Source organism: Euphorbia lathyris, chromosome 9, assembly GCF_963576675.1.
Source record: "Euphorbia lathyris chromosome 9, ddEupLath1.1, whole genome shotgun sequence".
Lineage (NCBI taxonomy): Eukaryota > Viridiplantae > Streptophyta > Magnoliopsida > Malpighiales > Euphorbiaceae > Euphorbia > Euphorbia lathyris.
Window position 1 is genome coordinate 71,877,382 of NC_088918.1, and position 14,524 is coordinate 71,891,905.

The window sequence follows — 14,524 nt, forward strand, 5'->3', positions numbered from 1 at the left end:
GCGAGCGGAGCAATTTGTTCCTCTACAGTAGACTGGTCGAAATACTCTCTCTCTCTCTCTCTCTTTATTACGGATTAACCAAATTCACCTATAAGGGGGATATAAATAGCCTCTTGTATCTAAACCCTAGTTAGATAGAATTGGGTTATTTCTTTAGAGTTTTATTCTAAATAAATACTCCATAAATATTATCTACAGTTATTAGATAATTAGTTAGGATTAATTTTAACCATATCTTATTGAAAATTTGAAAAGCCTAGTTTAACTATTTTAATTGTCTCATCAGACCTTTCAAACGTTAATGTATAAAATATTTAATATGTAACTAACACAATTATATAAAAAAAAACGGTTAAAATGTTGACAAATAAATCTACCACAACTAAATTAACCGTATTTTCTTTTTGTGTAAGGCTGGCATCAGAAATTAACCGTAATTTTTTTAATCTAAAATGTTTATTATATTACTAATTTAATCACAAATAACCAATAAAAAAATATACGTCGATAAATTTATTCAAAAAATTCAACGCTTTTCTTTCCAAACCAACGATAATTAATTAACAAACAAAATAGCTTTTTAAAATTTTCTATGACATAACTTTATTAAAATTAAATCTATTTCATTTTAAAAGTTGAGGTTGCCCTTATTCTTAAACATTGAATATTTTTTTAATAAGTTGTAAATTTACATATTAAATCCTTAGAAAGTCTAATTCACCATCTTTAATCAAAAGTTGAGTATGTAAGTGTATTTTTTATAGTAAGTTCGATGTGTAGACATTTCAATGAATAATTCAAGTGTTGAATTTAATCAAATCATTGGCCAATCTTTTAAACAAATTCTATTTCCAAAACTATCCTATTTGGTGAGTTCTGCATAAAGATAAGCAACCTTTTTTTTATTTAAATTTCTAATAGGAATATTGCGATATTTTCAATAAATGAATCTTGGACCTTAAAAATCATACAAGAGTCTTACAATCCACCTTCCTTTAGCTCTTGAAGAGTGGAACCAATAAGCTTGTATGAAAACTCTTCTGTGGAAGTCATCATCTCCACCATGTTCCTAATAAAATAAACATGATAAATTATAGATATACATATTAATAATTGAATAGTTGCAGGCATATATATATTTTAAATGAACGTGGTATAAGGGTTAAAACTGGCATGTGAAGATCATTTTTACACTTAACAAAAATAGATCAATTTTGATCCCATGGAGAAAGTTTACCACATTTTTATTTTGTGATAAAAGATTTGATTTAAATTGTTTAAAATCCGATAAAATTACAATGGTAAATTCTATGGTTACTATGGTGGAAAAAAAAAGTAATAATATTTTGTTTTAGTATCCAATAGTAATTGGACATGTGTTAATAAAAATAAAGTTAATTAAAATTAATAAAAAAGGTAACCTGCTATAGCGGGCAATATTTAATTATGAAATTTTAAAGATTATTAATTACAAGGTAAATAATATATGAGTCCCTATATTTTAATCTAATCATTATTTAGTCATTATATGTTAATAATACACTAGTCAGTCCTTAATTTTAGCTCAATTCAAGAGTTTAGTCCCTTGTAGAGGGATTAATCTGTTCAATAATTTAAAATTTTAATTGACAAAACTGTTGATCAAAATAAAAAATAAGAAGTAAATAATATATTATTAAAATACAAGAACTAAACAATATGTTAGATATTTAACATATGGACTGATAAAATAAAAAATTTACGTAAAACTCTATTTTCACAAAGTTTGTGAATTTGTTTCTCCTAAAATAAAAAGGTTACATAAATTTAGCAAAACTATACGTAAATTAAATCTAAAAATAAAATATTTACGCAAAGGTTTTATGTAAAACTCTAATTTTCACAAAGTTTGTGGATTTTTTTCTCCTAAAATAACAAGGATACGTAAATTTATTCAAACCTTACGTAAATTATGTCTAAAAATAAAAAAGTTACGTAAAATTCATAGGTTTTACGTAAAACTCTATTTTCACAAGGTTTGTGAATTTTTTTCTCCTAAAATAAAAAGGTTACGTAAATTTAGTCAAACTATACGTAAATTATATCTAAAAATAAAATATTTACGTAAAGTTCAAAGGTTTTACGTAAAACTCTAATTTTCACAATGTTTGTGGATTTTTTCTCCTAAAATAACAAGGCTACGTAAATTTAGTCAAACCTTACGTAAATTATGTCTAAAAATAAAAGATTTACGTAAAACTCTATTTTCACAAGGTTTGTGAATTTTTTTCTCCTAAAATAAAATGGTTACGTAAATTTAGTCAAACTATACGTAAATTATATCTAAAAATAAAATATTTACGTAAAGTTCAAAGGTTTTACGTAAAACTCTAATTTTCACAATATTTATGGATTTTTTCTCCTAAAATAACAAGGCTACGTAAATTTAGTCAAACCTTACGTAAATTATGTCTAAAAATAAAAGATTTACGTAAAATTCATAGCTTTTACGTAAAACTCTATTTTCACAAGGTTTGTGAATTTTTTTCTCCTAAAATAAAATGGTTACATAAATTTAGTTAAACTATATGTAAATTATATCTAAAAATAAAATATTTACGTAAAGTTCAAATGTTTTACGTAAAACTCTAATTTTTACAAGGTTTGTGGATTTTTTCTCCTAAAATAACAAGGTTACGTAAATTTAGTCAAACCTTACGTAAATTATGTCTAAAAATAAAAGATTTACGTAAAATTCATAGGTTTTACGTAAAATTCTATTTTCACAAGGTTTGTGAATTTTGTTCTCCTAAAATAAAAAGATTATATAAATTTAGTCAAACTATACGTAAATTATATCTAAAAATAAAATATTTACGTAAAGTTCAAAAGTTTTACGTAAAATTCTATTTTTCATAAGGTTTGTGGATTTTTCTCCTAAAGTAAAAGAGTTGCGTAAATTTAGTCAAATCTTACGTAAATTATGTCTAAAAATAAGAGATTTACGTAAAATTCATAGGTTTTATGTAAAACTCTATTTTTACAAGCTTTGTGAATTTTTTTCTCCTAAAATAAAAAGATTACATAAATTTAGTCAAACTATACATAAATTATGTCTAAAAATAAAATATTTACATAAAATTCAAAGGTTTTACGTAAAACTCTAATTTTCACAAGGTTTTTGGATTTTTTCTCCTAAGATGACAAGGTTACGTAAATTTAGTCAAACCTTACAGAAATTATGTCTAAAAATAAAAAATTTACGTAAAATTATGTCTAAAAATAAAAATTTACATAAAAATCAAAGGTTTTACGTAAAACTCTATTTTTCACTAAGTTTGTGGATTGTTTCTTATAAAAGAATAAGGTTACGTCAATTTAGTCAAATTTTACGTAAATTATGTCTAGAAATAAAAGTTTTACGTAAAGTTTAAAGGTTTTACGTAAAACTCTATTTTTTACAAGCTTTGTAGATTTTTTCTCCTAAAATAACAGAGTTACGTAAATATAGTCTAACTTTATGTAAATTATATCTAAAAATAAAAGATTTACGTAATGTTTGAAGGTTTTACGTAAAACTCTATTTTTCACTAAGTTTGTGGATTTTTTCTTACAAAAAAATGACGTTACGTAAATTTAGTCAAATTTTACGTATATTATTTTTAAAAATAAAACTTTTACGTAAAGTTTAAAGGTTTTACATAAAACTCTATTTTTCATAAGCTTTTTAGATTTTTTCTTCTAAAAGAATAAGGTTACGTAAATTTAGTCAAATTTTATGTAAATTATGTCTAAAAATAAAAGTTTTACGTAAAGTTTAAAGGTTTTACATAAAACCTTATTTTTCACAAGCTTTGTAGATTTTTCTTGTAAAATAACAGGGTTACTTTATAGTCTAACTTTACGTAAATTATGTCTAAAAATAAAAAATTTACATAAAGTTCAAAGGGTTTACGTAAAACTCTATTTTTCACTAAGTTTGTGGATTTTTTTCTTATAAAAGAATAAGGTTACGTAAATTTAGTCAAATTTTACGACGTAAAGTTTAAAGGTTTTACGTAAAACTCTATTTTATACAAGCTTTGTAGATTTTTCTTAAAATAACACGGTTACGTAAATGTAGTCTAATTTTACGTAAATTATGTTTAAAACTAAAAAATTTACGTAAAGTTCAAACGTTTTACGTAAAACTCTATTTTTCACTAAGTTTGTGGATTTTTTCTTATAAAAGAATAGAGTTACTTCAATTTAGTCAAATTTTACGTAAATTATGTCTAAAAATAAAAGTTTTATGTAAAGTTTAAAGGTTTTACGTAAAACTCTATTTTTTACAAACTTTGTAGAATTTTCCTAAAATAACACGGTTACGTAAATGTAGTGTAATTTTACGTAAATTATGTTTAAAAATAAAAGATTTACGTAAAGTTTAAAGGTTTTACGTAAAACTCTATTTTTCACTAAGTTTGTTGATTTTTTCTTATAAAAGAATAAAGTTACTTCAATTTAGTCAAATTTTAAGTAAATTATGTCTAAAAGTAAAAGTTTTATGTAAAGTTTAAAGGTTTTACGTAAGACTCTATTTTTTACAAGCTTTGTAGATTTTTTCTCCTAAAATAACACTGTTACATAAATATAGTCTAACTTTCCGTAAATTATGTGTAAAAATAAAAGATTTACGTAAAGTTCAAAGGTTTTACATAAAACTCTATTTTTCACTAAGTTTGTGGATTTTTTCTTATAAAAGAATAAGGTTACATAAATTTAGTCAAATTTTACGTAAATTATGTCTAAAAATAAAAGTTTTACGTAAAACTCTATTTTGCACAAGCTTTGTGGATTTGTTTCTCCTAAAATAACAAGGTTACGTAAATATAGTCGAACTTTACGTAAATTATGTCTAAAAATAAAAGATTTACGTAAAGTTCAAAGGTTTTACGTAAAACTCTATTTTCTCTAAGTTTGTGGATTTTTTCTTATAAAAGAATAAGGTTACGTAAATTTAGTCAAATTTTACGTAAATTATGTCTAAAGATAATGGTTTTCGTAAAGTTTAAAGGTTTTACGTAAAACTCTATTTTTTACAAGCTTTGTAGATTTTTTCCTAAAATAACACGGTTACGTAAATGTGGTCTAATTTTACGTAAATTATGTCTAAAAATAAATGATTTACGTAAAGTTCAAAGGTTTTACATAAAACTCTATTTTTCACTAAGTTTGTGGATTTTTTCTTATAAAAGAATAAGGTTACATAAATTTAGTCAAATTTTACGTAAATTATGTCTAAAAATAAAAGTTTTACGTAAAACTCTATTTTGCACAAGCTTTGTGGATTTGTTTCTCCTAAAATAACAAGGTTACGTAAATATAGTCGAACTTTACGTAAATTATGTCTAAAAATAAAAGATTTACGTAAAGTTCAAAGGTTTTACGTAAAACTCTATTTTCTCTAAGTTTGTGGATTTTTTCTTATAAAAGAATAAGGTTACGTAAATTTAGTCAAATTTTACGTAAATTATGTCTAAAGATAATGGTTTTCGTAAAGTTTAAAGGTTTTACGTAAAACTCTATTTTTTACAAGCTTTGTAGATTTTTTCCTAAAATAACACGGTTACGTAAATGTAGTCTAATTTTACGTAAATTATGTCTAAAAATAAATGATTTACGTAAAGTTCAAAGGTTTTACGTAAAACTCTATTTTTATCTAAGTTTGTGGATTTTTTTTATAAAAGAATAAGGTTACATAAATTTAGTCAAATTTTATGTAAATTATGTTTAAAAATAAAATTTTTGCGTAAAACTCTATTTTTCACAAGCTTTGTGGATTTTTTCTTCTAAAATAACAAGGTTACGTAAATATAGTCTAACTTTACTTAAATTATGTCTAAAAATAAAAGATTTATGTAAAATTCAAAAGTTTTACGTAAAACTATATTTTTCACAAGCTTTGTGGATTTTTTCTCCTAAAATAATAAGGTTACATAAATATAGTTTAACTTTACCTAAATTATGTGTAAAAATAAAAGATTTACGTAAAGTTCAAAGGTTTTACGTAAAACTCTATTTTTCACTAAGTTTGTTCTTATAAAAGAGTAAGACTATATAAATTTCCTCAAATTTTACATAAATTATGTCTAAAAATAGAGGTTTTACGTAAAATTCTATTTTTCACAAGCTTTGTAGATTTTTTTCTCCTAAAATAACACGGTTACGTAAATATAGTCTAACTTTACGTAAATTATGTCTAAAAATAAGAGATTTATGTACTGTTCAAAGGTTTTATGTAAAACCTGTTTTTCATAATGTTTGTATTTTTTTTATAAACTAACAACTTTACCATAATTAAAAATAACGAGTCAAATAATAGTGAAACGGTTTATTTGATTTTACTTACTAAATTAAGTCTAATTTTACGTAAATAATATCTAATAATAGATTATATACATAAACTACAAAAAAAAAGGGATAAGGTACTAAAATAGGCCTAAGGTTTTTGAGAAAGTACAAATTTAGGCTCAACGTTCAAAATAGCACCAATATAGGCTTAACGTTTACAACATAATATCAATTTAGGCTTAACGTTTACAATATAGCATCAATTTAGGCCTCACGTACAAAATAGCACCAATATAGGTGTAACGTTTACAAAATTAAGTCAAAATTTACGTAAATTACGTCTAAAAATAAAAGATTTAAGTAACTTTCAAAGATTTTACGCAAAACTAAATTCTTCACAAAGTTAATATTTTTTATAAAAATATAGCTTAACGTAAATTAAGTCTAAATTACATAGAATTAAGTCTAACTTTACGTAAATTATGTCTAAGAATAGAAAATTTACGTAAAGTTCAAAGGTTTTACGTAAAACTCAATTTTTTGGGAAGTTACTGATTTTTTTTCTAAAATTTCAACTTTACATAAATTATGTATAAAAATAGAAGATTTACGTAAAATTCAAAAGTTTTATGTAAAACTAGATTTTTCGCAAAATTAAAATAAAACTTTACTTAAATTAAGTCAAATTTTACGTAAATTATGTCTAAAAATAGAAGATTTGTGTAAAGATCAAAAGTTTTATGTAAAACTCAATTTTTCGCATTGTTAATGATTAAAAAAAATACAATTTTAAATAAATTAAGTTAAACTTTACGTTAATTTTGTCTAAAAATAAAATTTTTATGTAAAATTTAAAGGTTTTACGTAAAATTTGAATTTTCGCAAAATTACTAATTTGTATTTAAAAATAGAACTTTATGTAAATTAAATTTAATTTTATATAAAAAAGTTATCAAGATTGAGAAACAAGAAATTCTCGGAGATTAGAAGAAAAAAAAAAGGTTATAAAATGGTGATTAGAAAAATATAATAATGAAAGAGAGTAAGGTCACAAAGAATTCCCAGAAAAAATAAAAAGTATAATAGGTGTTAATTAGAAATCAATCTTTAACAAGGAGTTTAAGTAGCCGGTAAAATGGATTTAATAATTCAATGATGAGATTCTAATATTTTTGACATCAAACGGTGTAAAACACAAAGTAACTTTACTTTGTTTTGTGACCAAGTAACAGTAGCCGACACCAATTACAATATATGTCCTGTTGAATATTTATGTTTCTATTTTAGTTTTAAATTTTTGTTTTGATGGTATATTCATTTCTTTTTATTTTTTAATCTCTCAATTAATTTTAGATTTTATCATTATATTTATATATTTTTTATTTTTTCCTTAAATAATATTTTGATAGTATTTTACTTTTTATTTTTCTTTTTTATTTCTATACTTGTTTATTCTTACCTTTTTAATAACTAAACTAATTTTATTTTTTTGATCATTTTACTTATTAAATTTTATTTTTTTCCTAAAAAAATAATGGGTTAAGATGCAAAAATACCCTTAACATTTTGAGTCAGGAGCAATTTTACCCCTAACGTTTAAAATGGTGCAATTTTGCCCCTAACGTTGGAAGTCAAGAGCAATTTTACCTCTAACGTTAATAAATTGGGTCAATTTCAGACACTATTATAAAACAAGATATTTTTGTTCCTCATTCAGCACCAATTGCATAACAATTCGTGCTGAAAAAAATATTTCATGTTTTTTATAATTTAATAATAGAATTTGAGATTAATATTTATAAATTTAGTGAACTTTTTGAATTTATTTTGTTTAATTCATACAAAAAGACAGTATATTTTTTTTATTTTTTTCACATCTCAACGTATGTTTACGATTTGTTACTGATAAAATGACACACGTATGAAGTGTGGATGACAAGATTCATGACCGAGAAGATAGTTTGATGAATTATTTCTCAAATTGGCCCAATTTATTAACGTTAGGGGTAAAATTGCACCATTTTAGACGTTAGGGGTAAAATTGCTCTTGGACCAAAACGTTAGGGGTATTTTTGCACCTTAACCCAAAAATAATTTTAACTTAATTTTTTATTTTATTATATTATTCACTTTTAATATTTATTTTTTATTTTTAAATTTTTTTAAAATGACTTTTTCATTTTAAAACATAATATATATATCATTAATTTTGTTTCAGCTTGCTATGTTCATGTCTTTTGATTTTAATTTCGATGGTCGTCCAGACGCTAATTGGCATTTATTTCAGTTGACATTGACATTGAAGTAGGCAAGGCCAATCCATCTGTTAAGTCAGCTGGTTTTAGTCTCAGTAGTGCTTTTCTCTATATCTACAGAGGAGTAGTTGCGAGTGTCATAAAAAAGTGCTTTGATCAAGCCGAGCCTGTTCCATCAAGTGACTTTAGGCAAATTGATTATAGGGCTCACGAAAAAATAGACGACTTATTGGAGGGTCCGACAACTTGAAGTAGAATGTCCATCTTTATGCTATGTAAATTCCATAATCTCTGGACTCTTGGCAAATATCCTAATTAGTACTACTCGTCTCTCTCCTTTCTTTAGCTTTCGGCATTACTACTTTGTTGTGCTCGTAATCAGCTAAAACCATAACATTTTTATTGAATTAAGGCTTTCGCAGCCATCAAGTTCAACTCGCCTGATGGCGACCTTTCCTTCACTTACAAAACGTAGGAGAAGAGCGAGGCTATTCCATAGTGTGACTTGGCTGCTTCATTAGAAAAGTGACTTCTTCCCCTTTTAGACTGTATATATAGCCTCACACTCGCCAGCTGAGTCCGTTGGCGTTTTATCACCCCGAATTCTTTAAGTTTTGATAACCAAGCCTAAAAACAAACTATAATCTCATTTTCAAGCTTAAAGTTAGTTTTAGTTTAGCTTATACTTATCGATAAGACCGAATAATCGAAGCCGAACTGAGATGACCGAATAACCATATTATGATACTGCAGATTTTTTATGACCATTCCAGAATATTTATCACCGACATAACCAATATTATATATATATATATATATATATATATATATATATATATATGTAGGTGATAGTGTATAGAAGAAACAAAAAATTATTTACACGTGTCTCGTGATAATAAATGTATAGGATTTGAGTTTTTTAATGTACTAAAAATTATATTTTGAAAGTGGTAAGGAATATGTACCAAGCCCATCAAGCCCAATACAGAAAGTGAGCCAGCCTCGGCTCAAGGCCCACCCACACACATCACACCTATATAAGCATTGCCACTTACACTATGAGGAGGTCTCTCTCTCTCTCTCTGTCAATATTGAATATCTTTACTTCTCTTTCTCTGTTCAATTAACCGCGAAATGAATTGATCATCGGAGTGTTCCTAGGAATTGCTCCCTACACAGAGACAAAGCCAATCAATTCTGGATACAAAGACAAACTCACTTTGCTCCGAGTAGTTAGAGCTGAAGTAAGGGTCTGTGCCTTTTTTCTTGAAGACCGTTGCTTGTTCAACTTCTAGTTTAGTTAGAGAAGAACATTTTTGTTAGTTTACGATTAAAACTAACTCGTCCCGAAACCAATCTGTATCACTTGCTAACGATGAGAACTTCAATCCTCTATTTGCACACAAAAAAAAAAAAAAACTATAGACACCAATCTGTAAATCGGAGAAATCACATAGGTTATATTTGGAATTTGTTTTTTTATGTAATTTATTTAATAATTAATTTAAATTATATTCGTATTAGATATTTTTGTATACTACTAGCAAAAGCTAATTACAATTTTACCAAACACTACTAATTAGCGAATGACAAAATGCTAAGTGCAACATCAAGCTACTAACTACAACGGTTAACAACAACTATCAACTAACAGTTGAACCAAATACACCTTTTATTTTTTAAAACCTCAATCGGTACTGGTTCAATCGATTCACAGTTCACCTGGATAGTTTGAGCGGATCTGACAGTTTTCAAAAATAAAAAAACCGAACCCTCTCTGACCTAAAATCATGACCGGTTTTGGTCGAACCAAGTTAAATCAGTCGGTCTGGTTCGGTTATTAAAACCATGATAATAATGCATCCTATAATTGGAAACTACACTATGGTACAAAGTGGAAATAAACAACACAAAATGCAATAATCAGAGTGATTATTACAAAGCAGGCAAAATCCAGTTTTTATTTTTTAATAATAAACAAAATTCCCCAACAACGGAGAAAGAAATATATCTGATTTCTTGTTTGCTTTGCGTAGAAAGCGAGAGAGAAACAAGGCGAGTAGTTTTTGAAGAAGGAAGCGCATTTCCATTTCTCCCTTTCAGTTCCTTCACAATCAGGTTTGCTCTACTGTTTTTTTCCGATTTTAGTTTCTCTTTTTCTGGAAATCGCATGTGGTTTCTGATTCCTTCGTTTATTTATCTGCTGGTAGTTGTTGATTTTCGATTTTCAATTCGAATTGGAAGACGGGAATTCATTTCTCATTTTCATTAAGATTATGGATGAATTGAACGATTGATGGGTTTATTTGATCAAAACCCCTATTTTGCTGATTTATTTTATAGTTTCCTTTGGGTGGAGGAAATTTCTTTAGTTTCAATGGATTCTGTGAGATTTCATTATGATTCATTACCTTCTTGTTGCTTATCTAGGATGTTGTTTGGTCTTTGATGGAGAGCCTTTTAGATATTTGCTTGAAATGCCTATGTACAGAGTGATACCTTGATAAGAGATAGACAGATAAATAATCTGAATATCTTATTGGAGGTTTAAAGAAATTTCATTTATGGTTCTCTCTTTATTTGGTTAGGTTAATAACTGTGTTTATGTGATTTATTCATTGTGTGATTCCAGGCTTTTGTGAACGCGATGAATGCTAAACCCAAGAGAAGAACTGTGATAGAGAATGGGGATAGTGGAGAGGATTTAGTGCTAGCGACTTTAATTGGCAATGGAGATGATTTGGGTCCCATTGTTAGGCATGCATTTGAAATGGGACGGCCTGAAGGTCTTCTTCAGCAGCTCAAGTCTGTTGTGAAGAAGAAGGAAGCTGAAATTGAGGACCTCTGCAAGAGCCATTATGAGGAATTTATTCTTGCAGTCGATGAGCTTCGTGGTGTCTTGGTTGATGCAGAAGAGCTAAAAAGTGAGCTAGGAAATGACAATTTTAGGTTGCAGGAGGCAGGTCGTGCTCTTTTAATAAAACTTGAGGAACTTCTTGAATCGTATTCAATCAAGAAGAATGTGACTCAAGCTATTAAAATGTCCAGGACTTGTCTTCAAGTTTTGGAACTTTGTGCTAAGTTTAACACTCACCTATCTGAAGGCCAATATTATCCAGCACTCAAAACTTTGGATCAAATTGAGAAGAATTACATGCAGAACATCCCTGTGAGGACACTTAAATTGACAATAGAGAAGACAGTTCCAGATATTAAATTACATATTGAGAAGAGAGTGACTAGTCAATTTAACGAATGGCTAGTTCATGTCAGAAGCTCGGCAAAGGATATTGGGCAAACAGCAATAGGCCTTTCCGCATCAGCTCGTCAGAGAGATGAAGAGATGCTTGAAAATCAGAGGAGAGCTGAGGAACAGAATGTTTCAGGGTTAGGAGATTTCGTATATACTTTAGATGTTGAGGAACTTGATGAAGATTCTGTTCGGAAGTTTGATCTAACTCCTCTTTATCGGGCATATCACATCCATACATGCCTTGGAATTCGGGAGCAGTTTCGTGAATATTACTATCGAAATCGTTTTTTACAGCTATCTTCAGATCTGCAAATTTCTTTCTCTCAACCATTTATTGAATCTTATCAAACATATCTGGCTCAAATTGCAGGGTACTTTATCGTGGAGGATCGAGTCTTGAGGACTGGTGGTGGTATTTTGTTAACAGATCAGATTGAGACAATGTGGGAAACAGCTGTAGCTAAAATGACATCAGTTTTGGAGGCACAGTTTTCTCGTATGGATTCTGCTACCCATCTGCTCTTGGTGAAGGATTATGTGACACTTCTTGCAACAACAATTAGGAAATATGGATACGAAGTGACCCAAATTCTCCAGGTACTTGACAATAACCGGGACAAGTATCATGATCTTCTTTTGAGGGAGTCTCAGGAGCAAATAGTTAAGTCTCTTGGCAATGACACTTATGAGCAGATGATAATGAAAAAAGATTCTGATTATGAGAATAATGTCCTCACCTTCCATCTCCAAGCTTCAGATATAGTGCCAGCATTTCCATATATTGCACCATTCTCCTCCATGGTACCAGATACTTGCCGTGTGGTTAGATCATTTATCAAAGGGTCTGTGGATTATTTGTCTTACGGAATTCATGCCAACTTTTATGAAATTGTGAAGAAGTATTTGGATAAGCTCTTGATTGATGTGTTAAATGAAATTTTGCTCAGTACAATTCAAAGTGGATCAGTGGGTGTCTCACAAGCGATGCAGATTGCTGCAAACATATCGGTTCTTGAAAAGGCTTGTGATTTTTTTCTTCGACTTGCAGCCCAACTATGTGGCATCCCAGTTCGATCAGTTGAGAGACCTCATGCTGTTTTGACTGCGAAGGTGGTGCTCAAAACTTCTAGGGATGCAGCATATATTATTCTATTGAACTTGGTGACTGCCAAATTGGATGATTTTATGCCGCTTGCACATCTCAATTGGATAACTGAGGAGACAATGGAAAATGGAAATGATTATATAAATGAGGTGTTAATATACCTTGACACTCTTCTGTCTACAGCACAGCAGATATTACCTATGGATGCTCAATACATGGTTGGAACTGGTGCTCTTGATCATATTTGCAATTCCATCGTTTCTGCATTTCTCGATGATAGTCTTAAGAGATTCAATGCCAATGCAGTTGTGGGTCTCGACCATGACCTAAGAATGATAGAAGATTTTGCAGATGACAGGTTTGATAGAACTGGTCTGAGTGAGTTATACAAAGACGGTAGTTTCACAGATTGCTTGATAGAAGCAAGACAATTACTAAACCTTTTGTTGAGCAGTAACCCGGAGAACTTTATGAATCCTGTTATAAGGCAGAAAAACTACAATACCTTGGATTATAAGAAGGTATCAATCATCTGTGAGAAATACAAGGATGCTGCTGATGGAATTTTTGGTGGCTTTGCAACCAAAAACACAAAACAAACTGCACGGAAGAGATCAATGGATATGCTGAAGAAAAGATTGAAGGACTTCAACTGAGGGTTAAAGCAATTTTAATCTGCATTAGGATTAGTTTCTTTGTGTTATTTACTTCCTTTCCCCCTTTTTAGTTGCATTGATTTATCCCCAGGCTAGAATGAAATTGATTTTTCCAATTTAGTGTCAATTATAATCTCATAATAAAATTTGATATTTTCTTTTGTCCTTGCTATTGAAGATTTTTCTCCACCGTAATTATCTTTCTTATCCACCATATACTTGCAGTTTCTCATTAATTTAGTGCAGTTTAATGTAAGAAGTTCCAGATTGCCCAGTGTTGAGCTTCTAAGATGCACCCCATTTTAGCCTTATATTTTATTTCCATATTTATCGTTCATTTGAAGAGCTTCTGAGCTTAATCTGGTTACCTATGAAGAACGAGGATTGATGTATCTGCTCTGCAGTTTTCAATGCTTTAGTGGTATGTTTATGATTCTAAGCAGAACACTTCCTGCGTTGGCATCCCATCTTCTTACACTGTTTATATTATCATTTCTATACGGGCCATGTTGAATTGACATGTTTCTTTAATTATTTTTTTTCCAGATGGTGGCTATTATTGGTTGAGACTTGAAACTGAAATTATGTGTGGTCAGTAAACACCACAAGGCATCCAGGCAACATTTGATAATATATATTTCTAGATCATCAGGCTGCTCTATCTTTTGATGCTTTTGACCAAAAGATTACCTGCCTGGTTGAGATTGAGAAATCAGATGGAATTGGAGGGAGCTAAGCTGTATTTGAATTTTGTGGATATAATAAAAAGCGATTGATTCTTCTAAGCTGGTGCAGTTTTTTGAATGTCAAGTAAGCATAGAGAAATTTGATCTGCATGTTCTTTGCCTTTTTAGGTAGGAATTTGGCATATGTTTTTTTCTTGATTTTGATTGTTGCTTGGATCAACTATGCCTAAACATTGGTTTGTTGTCATATTGGAAAG

The 14,524-nt window shown here is 28.6% G+C and overlaps 1 protein-coding gene across 1 annotated transcript; it reads left to right on the forward strand.

Annotated features, from left to right (window-relative positions):
- Window positions 1–10,468: 10,468 nt before the first annotated feature.
- LOC136205853 (exocyst complex component SEC15A) lies at window positions 10,469–13,795 on the forward strand. The gene is made up of 2 exons (XM_065996680.1): window positions 10,469–10,685; window positions 11,200–13,795. Exon 2 carries the CDS (start codon window positions 11,215–11,217, stop codon window positions 13,579–13,581), a length of 2,367 nt encoding a protein of 788 aa, XP_065852752.1. The 5' UTR covers window positions 10,469–10,685; window positions 11,200–11,214; the 3' UTR covers window positions 13,582–13,795.
- Window positions 13,796–14,524: the final 729 nt, after the last annotated feature.